Genomic DNA, 9,975 nt, shown 5'->3' with positions numbered 1-9,975 from the left:
TGCCTTCAGAATGGAACCGAAACACTGGCTCTTCCTGGGTCTCAGGCTTCCAGACTCAGACTAGAACTACATCTTTGAAGATCTTGGGAATTGTCAGTCTCCATAATCAAATTCCTCTGTGTGTGTACATTTGTACACACACACACACACACCAGTTTCTCTGGAGAACCCTGACAAATACAGGGACCAATAAATACTTGAGGAATGAAAAAACAAGTCAAAAGAGGCTAACATATAAAGTCATATCCCTTCCTTAAACAGCCCCAAACCTGACCACCTTCTTCATGACATCCTGAGACACTCACTCTGTCTCTATTTCAGGGTTAGCCCTTGATATTTCGGCCAACTGGGCCCTTCCAAAACCACACTCCCCACTCCACACCTGGGACGACGTTCTCTTTGTGCCAAATCTGCCCTTGATGTCTTTCCTACAAGCAAGAGCCAAGTCCTGGTTCATATCAGGAATATTTTATTATGACTGGAGTAAGTGTGAGGGCAGGGGCACATGCTGGCATCTTCTGGGAGTGGCCATGATCCTGCACATTATGGAAGAGTGGAATGGGGTGGATATCTTCACTGGAAGATCTTCTGCCCCTTAAAATGTATCCACTGAAGTCAGCACAGTATCTCCCCTCACCTTCAGCATTTTCACAGACTGTACGGGCAGGCGGTGGGCAAACTGGCAGAAGGACTCGTTATTCACAAACACCTAAGGAAGGAGATGTATTTCTTGTGAGCTCAGAACGATTAGGCCTCCTCTTTCCCTTTCCTACTTTCATTGCCTTCTGTAAAATTTCTTTACTCTGTAAAAGCAAAGCAGAAATTCTTCTCCAGGACATCCTGCCAATACAGTGCTGTAGAAATCATCCTCCATGTCCACTTCCTCGCCTCCAGAGCTGCCATCCCTGCTTTACCCTGAGGGCAGGGGGCCTGCACGTCTCCCTCCACACTGCTGACTGTCTGATACAGTAAGAGCTGTGTGGAGTTCACCTCAGCATCTCTACTTGTACAGCACACACACTGAGTACAGCACACAAGATCCTGAGTATAGATGCCTGTGCTATACAGGGACAAGGGGCTCCACCACTCTGTTGTACGCCTGAAACTCACATGGTAAAGTAAATCAATGATACTTCAATTTCAAAAAGCACATGTGTTAAAAATACAAAACAAAGAAAAAATTGGTCTTTTGTGATCACATCAGAGTTGGACTCTCTGTGTGTTTCTCCACAGCAGCCCCAACACAGCCATGGCGCTCCACACCCAAGAGGGCCCACACACCTTGTATTCATTCTCCAGCACCAAGAATCGAAGCTCAAATGGCTGGCCTGGCACGAAAGGGTCAGAAAACATTCTCTTTTCCTCCTGCCATCCCCCTTTCTGGAAACTGTTCATCACCACCATGCTGTTCGTGTAGACTCGGAAATGGAATGCAATGTCGCTGTCTTCCTCAATACCCGTGCAGAAATTCACCACAAGCTCTGGGTTCTTCCTGCAAAGACAAGAGGATAGCTCCTGCAGGCAGGCATTTACTGCAGACAACAACTTCCTCAGGAACAACCACAGTCCTTTTTTCTCTCTCTCTCCCTCTCCCTCCTTCCCCTTCCCCCTGCCTTCTTTCTCAAAATATTTATACCTTTCTCACTTTGCTATCTCTCTCTCTTTTCCTCCCCTGCCTCCCCAGCTCACACACACACACATAGACACAGACACACAGAGGAAGGAAATCCCACCTGAAGTGTAATCTCACACTTTTGCATGAGACACTTCAGCTTATTCTGATGATTAAAGAAGATCAAGCTGTTTCCAATGAATGTCCCCAAGACATGCTAACACTCTCCCCTTGTGCTTCACCCTCCATCAGACATAAACCGGCCTCTACTCACCCACAAGAAGACTCAAGATTTCCCTTGATCTTCACCATGAAACCCACAGCCAGGGAAACAGACTGCTGATAGGGGTTCGGCTGTGGAGGAGACGGACGTGTCAGTGAGTGAAGAGCCCATGTTCTCTCTCCCACATCATTGCCCAAGCAGACTCAGGACACAAAACGTGATCTCCTCCTGCAGCTAAGAGACATTAGTATACCTCCAACAAGGAGACATTAATCCGAGTCCAGACATGCACTCAGAGGCACAGATACATATATTATATACAAACCCTTCCAAACCCAGAGAAACAAGATGCAAAAGGACATACAATAACGCAAATCCAGTGATTCCCACTCACACACACACACTCCTTCCCATTCTCTACCAGTATGCACACAATGATTTGTGTCAAGGTGACCTGGCACCAGCAGCAGAGGTAATCAGATTCCTTCCTCCCATTTTTCATACCAAGCAGTCCATAGTCTCCATCTGGGCCTTTCTTCCCTGTTGAAACTGTGTGTGTGAGTCTGTCTGGAGAAGGTGCCCTATAAATGCCATTAGGAGGTGAATCACCCCTGACCCTTTCACTCAGGCTATAGAGCCCCGCCCTCTGTTCTTCTGAAATTCATGATATAAAAAGTGTGTTCAGTCCACACTATCCAAAGTCCCCTGTGATAATAAGAAGTGGGTTCAAACTGTACTCACTTCAGTTCAGTTCAGTCACTCAGTCGTGTCTGACTCTTTGCAACCCCATGAATCGCAGCACGCCAGGCCTCCCTGTCCATCACCAACTCCCGGAGTTCACTCAGACTCATGTCCATCGAGTCGGTGATGCCATCCAACCATCTCATCCTCTGTCATCCCCTTCTCCTCCTGCCCCCAATCCCTCCCAGCATCAGGGTCTTTTCTAATGAGTCAACTCTTCATATGAGGTGGCCAAAGTATTGGAGTTTCAGCTTTAGCATCATTCCTTCCAATGAACACCCAGGACTGATCTCTTTTAGAATGGACTGGTTGGATCTCCTTGCAGTCCAAGGGACTCTCAAGAGTCCGCTCCAACACCACAGTTCAAAAGCATCAATTCTTCGGCACTCAGCTTTCTTCACAGTCCAACTCTCACATCCATACATGACCCCAGGAAAAACCATAGCCTTGACTAGACGGACCTTTGAACCATCTTCATAACAAGATTTGTTGACAAGTCCTGGACTTTCTGCTAGAGTTTTATTAATTTCAGTTACTTCTCCTGATAGAGAATAGAGTTCACTAGGAGCTTTCACACTTTCCAAGCACCAAACTCCTCTTGTTTGTTCAATTTCATCCCAACTTAAGGCAGACTACGGTAAACATCTCCCAAAGCTTCCTGTGCAAAATTGCTGATTCCCAGTGCTTCAACACCGTTTTCTGTTGTAACCCATTCGTGGTTTTCTGTGAATTTCCGCACCGACAGCAGAGCGAGGCCAGTGCGCAGTGCTCGGACAGCACCCGCCCATAGTCCCCAGGGCCGCGGCGAGCAGGGCGCATGTGATGCCGAGATGGCGTGCAGGCTGCCAACCGCCGCCCGCACGCTCCGCACTGTTGGCAGCGCCGTGTTCCCAGGCGTGCAGAGGGTCTCCGCGCGGCACTTAGAGCACCTGGGCTCGCGGGGCAGCCCCGCCAATTCAAGATTTTTAAAAGACTGAAATCGTAAACAGTATGTTGAGCACAACAGGAACTAAATTAAAATCAACAACAGAAGAAAATTTGGGAAATTCACAAATGTGTGGAAACTGAACAATAGTCTCCTGAAGAATCAACTGGTCAAAGAAAAAAATCACGAGAAAGATTTTAAAATATTTTGAGATAAATGAAAACAAAAGCACACAACTTATGAGGTGCAGCACAAGCACTGTTCGCAAGGAAATTTAAGAGTTGTAAATGACTATATTAACAAAAATGAAAAACTTCCACTTTAAGAAACTAGAAGAGCAAACTAAATCCAAAACAAGCAGAAAGAAATCATAAAGATGAAAACAGAAATGAAACAGAGAGGAGGAACAGACAAAATCAAGAATCAAAAGTTGGTTCCTTGAGAAGATTAACAAAACTGACAACTGTTAGGGAGACTGACCAAGAAAAAAGAGAGAAAGCTCAAATTATTTGCAATTGTCAAAGAAACTATTTTTAATGTCTATTAGAACTTACAAACATTCAGCAAAGTTACTGGACAACATGGAACCATTGGCATTCTTATACACCAACCCAAGAGTCCCATGTGCCTGGCCTGTTCAATGTCCATTGATTAAAGAGGCTAAGAACCCTGGTTGGTAACACCTATAAATCTCCCTAGTCATCCCTCCCCACTGCCTCGACTTGCTCACTGACCTGACTTGCTCACTGCCCCAAGTAAACTCCATTTAAAATTTCTCATTTAGTCACAGTTTCACTAGCTACATCTATAAACAATTGGGGCGGGGGGGACTATAAACTTATGTAATTTAAAGAAAACTGACACATACATCACATTAATACAGGAGAAAGATCCATTTTAAAGATTCCAGTTCTTCCCTAAATTAATCTAAGAATTCATGAATTCCTAAGCAAAATCCCAGTAAGCTTTCAGAGAAATTCTCAAACTGACTCAAAACTTCACAGACACTGTAAAGTCCAAAGAGAACTGAGACAATCTCGAAGAACAAGGAAGGAGATTCAAGCTCATTCACTGTCAATAAATCACATATTAAAGTGTTTGATATAAATATAGTAAGACAACATACACTGGTGCAGATAAGCAAATAAATTAATAGGAAAGAACAGAGGTGGGACTTAGCTGGCGATCCAGTGGTTAAGAATCCTCCCTTTCCACTGCAGGGTCCATGGATTCCATCCCTGGTCAGAAAACTAGGATCCTGCGGGAAGGGAGGCAGGGGGAGGGAGGACTGTCCAGATACAGACCCAAGCACAGAGGTGGCATTACAAGAGGGTCTGGAAGACAGTTCCCCTAGAAGTTTGGAGCAGTCTGGGATGAAAGTTTGGGAGTTACAACTGTAGGGTAGGCAGAGAAGCCTGCCAGAGACTTAGATTTAAGACGAAGGGCAAAGGGGAAGGTAGTGTGGAGAAAGAATCGTGAAGGACAGAGGCTGGGAGAAACAAAATGAAAGAGCGGGAGAAGGAGAAAGGTAAAGTGGATGTGGGGAACGGAAAGAGAAGACAGCAGGGGAAAAGACCAAGAAGGAGAAGGAACAGAGAGGAAAGAGGGAAGGGGAAAGAAAAGCTGGAAAGAGAAAAGCAGATGGGAAACACAAAGAGGTGCAAACGCATATGGGGTAACAGCAGACACGGGAGGGCCGTATCAGGTTTCCAGCACCAAAAGTTGTAGTTTTCTAAAACAAAATAGGGTCTGAGACACTGATGCTGAGTGTGTCTTACCAAGAATTACTTGACTAAGATTCAAAGTATGAAGCAGCCGTTCTCATTTGTTGGGTGCTAAGAGCAACTTCAGTTCAGTTCAGTTCAGTCGCTCAGTCGTGTCTGACTCTTTGCGACCCCGTGAATCGCAGCACGCCAGGCCTCCCTGTCCATCACCAACTCCCGGAGTTCACTCAGACTCACATCCATCGAGTCAGTGATGCCATCCAGCCATCTCATCCTCTGTCGTCCCCTTCTCCTCCTGCCCCCAATCCCTCCCAGCATCAGAGTCTTTTCCAATGAGTCAACTCTTCACATGAGGTGGCCAAAGTACTGGAGTTTCAGCTTCAGCATCATTCCTTCCAATGAACACCCAGGATTGATCTCCTTTAGGATGGACTGGTTGGATCTCCTTGCAGTCCAAGGGACTCGCAAGAGTCTTCTCCAACACCGCAGTTCAGAAGCATCAGTTCTTCAGTGCTCAGCTTTCTTTATAGTCTAACTCTCCCATCCATACATGACTACTGGAAAAGGCATAGCCTTGACTAGACAAACCTTTGTTGGCAAAGTAATATCTCTGCTTTTTTATATGCTATCTAGGTTGGTCATAACTTTTCTTACGAGGAGTAAGCATCTTTTAATTTCATGGCTGCAGTCACCATCTGCAGTGATTTTGGAGCCCAAAAAAATAAAGTCTGACACTGTTTCCGCTGTTTCCCCATCTGTTTCCCATGAAGTGATGGGACCAGATGCCATGATCTTAGTTTTCTTACTGTTGAGCTTTAAGCCAACTTTTTTACTCTCCTCTTTCACTTTTATCAAGAGGCTTTTTAGTTCCTCTTCACTTTCTGCCATAAGGGTGGTGTCATCTGCATATCTGAGGTTATTGATATTTCATAGGTTCAACCAACTTATTTTGTGTGCTACTTGAGGATATAGTTCAACTCAGCAAAATAAAGAACAAGAGGGAGGGGCCTTCCCTCGTGGTCCAGAGGTTAAGAACCTGAGCTTCCCATGCACGGAGGTATGGGTTCAATTCCTGGTCAAAAACTAAGACCTCCCATGCCACCCAGTGCAGGGGTTGGGGGGGTGGTGGTCACAAACAAAGGGGAATTTGTGTGAAAGAAAGGAGAATCCACACAAGAGGGTAAGAAGGGGAGCTTCCAGGTTGAGTCCTATACAACAGGCCTGGAAAGCAAGCAGAGCTGATTCCTGGGGGGAGGAAATGGCAACCCACTCCAGTATTCTTGCCTGGGAAATTCTGTGGACAGAGGAACCTGGTGGGCTACAGTCCATGGAATTGCAGAGTCAAGACATGACTGAGTACACGTACATGTACATCTGCGACCAATATAAGAAATAAATTATTGGTGTCCAGAATACAACAAAAATGTTCTACTAAACCTCAAAGGTGGGGCGGGGGAGGGGGGTGAATACTAGAAAATCGTCAAAGGAAAGAAGTAGGAAATTAGCAAAAGAGAAAAGCAAAATAGACTTTAAAATAGAGTGAAGAGTCTCAATTTCATTGGTTAATAAAGAAATGGAACTGGATCAAATTTCATGTACCCACTATTACAAACATAAGGCCCAAAGTGGAGTCACTTATGCTCCACACTGCCAACAGACTTAATTTACAGTTTCAGCTCTCCCAGAAATGGAATCTTAAGCAATCAGGAATTGCTCAATCAGTACTAGTTAGGTAACTGCCTGATAGACCCCTGCTATCTCATAAAGGGAAGTAACCCTGCAATAATCTGATTTCCCACCTTGAATAACCTAGTTCCTATTCCCTTCTGCCTGTACAATACAAATCATTCATTTTACACAGCTCCTCTGAGCTCCTTTTGATATGCTAGACTGGATCCTGCCTGATTCATGAATCACTGAATAAAGCCAATACAATCTTTAAAATTTACTCAGTTGAATTTTGTTTCCGGAACACCACCAATGGTTGACATTTAAAAGTATGACAGTGCCGGGAGCGAGCACGGGAGTTCCCACTCATGACAAAGGTCATGCGGAGAGGCCTGATATGCAAAGACGAGTCAGGGCTCAAGGGGTCCCCGTGGACCTGCCCGAGCATCTACCCCAAAACCAAAATCTGTCTGTTTTACTACTTCACAACTTTCACCAACTCTTCTGACATTAATGGGGGGCTATCCCCGACCACCTTTCTCTGTAAGAAAATCAACTTAAAACTCTAGTTAATAAGTCTCCTGGGCATAATAGGAGTGTTTCAATTCAAACCCCTCTGATGACTTTCTAGCTTGCCTGACAGGTTTGTTCAGATTCACAGCCTCCCAACCATGAGAGGCACGGGAAGCTTAAGATATTCTAACAATGCAGAGCTTCCCAGAGAATAGAACTAGTAGAGGATTTCTTTGTTGAGCTAATGCTTGCTGCCAAGTTTCCATATCCCTTACTTACTGTGTCCCTGGGAGTGTATTGATTAATATAGTTGGTGTATAGAAATGTAAGTAGTAGCTTTAATGTTTGTAACCTTGGACCCTTGAGTTAATTCTTTTCTTGTTATAGCCCACCACACTTCTGCCCTATAGGAATGCAACTTTTATCTAATGCTTTCGGAGGGTGGCGCCTGACTTTAGAATAATCACCTTTAGAGAAAAATAAGTTTTCTGAAGAAAGGGTCATAAAATGTTAACAGGCCTCCTGGCCAGAAGATGATGTAAATCACCTAAAGCTATTGCATATGATAAGTTTGCAGAAAGAAAGCCTGGCTTCGATAAGGATCAAGGACTGCTGACCTTGCATGACTCTACCCACCGCACACACCCCCCCCCCATTATCCTCTATGCACAACTTAAGGTATAAAAACTACTTTGGAAAATAAAGTGTGGGCCTTGCTCACCGAAGCTTGGTCTCCCCATGTCGTTCTTTCTCTTTCCTTTTCCTATTCAGGCTGATTCCATGGAGCCCAGGGGCTCTCTGCGTTCACTTTCCTGCCTGGGCTTCTAAGACCCACTCGAGAAGGTGCCTAAGGTGGGGCACCTTCCGCGATTCGAGAGGGCGCCTGCGGCCTTCGTGAACAGAGCAAGTCCCGTGCTGGGGCTTTATTGGCTTTCTGCGTAAACCAAGGGATATCAGCCTCTTTTCTCTCCTCTATTTTCTTAACTGCAAAATTCTGCTATTCTTTTAATCGCTGACGCCGTCCTCCCAAGGGAATCCCTGGATCCAACCGGGGCTAGACCCTGGTATGACAGTACCACTAGTTAAAAAGGAGGTGGAGACACAAAAACTTCCATTACTGGTGATGTAATTTTCTACTACATGTTAGATCACGAAAGGAATGTTCCCCAAAGCTAAAATTATACATAACAGCCCATCTCTGGGAACCCTCCCAGGTAATGATCATTAAGCTAAAATATCTTTGTTTACCATATAGAAAATATCTTAACAAGGCTCACCTGAGGATGAGGTGGGACGGTCATTAACACAGTCCCTCCAGAGGTTGACGGGAACCAGGAAGCCACACACGTACTCACAGATCAACACCTAGTCACAGATTTCTTACACACACTCACACACATAGTCACACAGACATGCAGCTCCCCATGTCACACATGCCTCCCCACATTCTCACTCACTGTACATGAACATTGTGCTCCACTCTTACACACAGACTCATGAAGACAGATCCATAATCTCAGCCCCTTGCACTCATGCACACACTCCCTCATCCCATTCAGTGCTTCCCCCCCACCCCCCGCAAAGTGACAGTGTCTCGGTAGAGTTCACTCTCAGTCAGGTACCATCAAATGCTATTGCACTGGTCCCGGCTCCACACGATTCCCACAAGGATTCAACATAATAGATCCTCAAGGAGTCTCTCTTCCACACAACTCTCAATACAACATTCCAAGTAGAAATGTACATATTTTCATCTTACGCAATTTCCTATCTCTTCTTCCTCCCTTTATCTGACCTGGGATCACTGAAGGCTGTGTCTTTCAGCTCACCCGTTGCTCTGACATTGTTATATCTTCCTCAGGGCAGCCCTTCCAAACTGTGTCCAGTTTTGTAGGTGAATCTTTTGGAGTTGCAGAATACAAGTGAATCCTGGCAGCCCCGCCCTCTGGCTTTGTTCCTGTTTGTAAGCCTCAGAGTTACCCAGCAGGGTGAAGGGGGATGTCAGAAGCAGATTCAGTCACAAGCATGTCCTTGAGCAGGGCATGTCTGTGGCACGGCAGGGACTGCGGTGAGGGTAATGCCAGGGCGGAGGGAGTAGCCGGGGAAACACAGGAGTAAAGGTGATGGAGCGAGGGGGTGGCTGAGTCTAAAATCCAGCCTTTGCGCCTCTTCCCAGGTCTTTACCCCACAGACAGAATCTACTCAAAAGGTGCACATTGTTATAATTTTCACAATGGCAAAGAATGGATGACCCTGGCTCAAAAGACATGAACTTCCCGAAGGCTTCCAAGCAAGGCAGCATTTGGGGTGAGAGCTGTAGGATGCGTGACTTCTTTCTGATTGGTTTTGGTGAAGTAATGGTGATGTTTCAGGAATCTTTTTTTTTTTTTTTAATGTATTTTTGGCTGTGCTGGGTCTTCATTGCTACCTGGGTTTTTCCTCTAAGTTTCGGAGAGCAGGGACTACTTTCTAGTTTCAGCACACTGGCTTCTCATTGTGGTGGCTTCTCTTGTTGCAGAGCACATGCTCTAGGCTGCATGGGCTTCAGTGGTTGTGGCTCCAAGGCTCT

The 9,975-nt window shown here is 45.5% G+C and overlaps 1 protein-coding gene across 1 annotated transcript; it reads right to left on the bottom strand.

The window, feature by feature from the left end:
• Nucleotides 1-225: 225 nt before the first annotated feature.
• Nucleotides 226-9,305, bottom strand: LOC102273010 (galectin-16). Its single transcript, XM_070386829.1, has 4 exons — nt 9,236-9,305; nt 1,887-1,966; nt 1,282-1,492; nt 226-709 (listed from the first exon to the last, which is right to left on the bottom strand). The coding sequence occupies exons 1-4, from the start codon at nt 9,248-9,250 to the stop codon at nt 596-598; spliced, it is 420 nt and encodes a 139-aa protein (XP_070242930.1). The 5' UTR covers nt 9,251-9,305; the 3' UTR covers nt 226-595.
• Between the last annotated feature and the right edge of the window lie 670 nt (nt 9,306-9,975).

This window comes from Bos mutus, chromosome 18 (genome assembly GCF_027580195.1).
Source record: "Bos mutus isolate GX-2022 chromosome 18, NWIPB_WYAK_1.1, whole genome shotgun sequence".
Taxonomy (NCBI): Eukaryota; Metazoa; Chordata; class Mammalia; order Artiodactyla; family Bovidae; genus Bos; species Bos mutus.
Note: the sequence above shows the minus strand (reverse complement) of the source record. Positions and strands in the feature narration are given on the sequence as shown.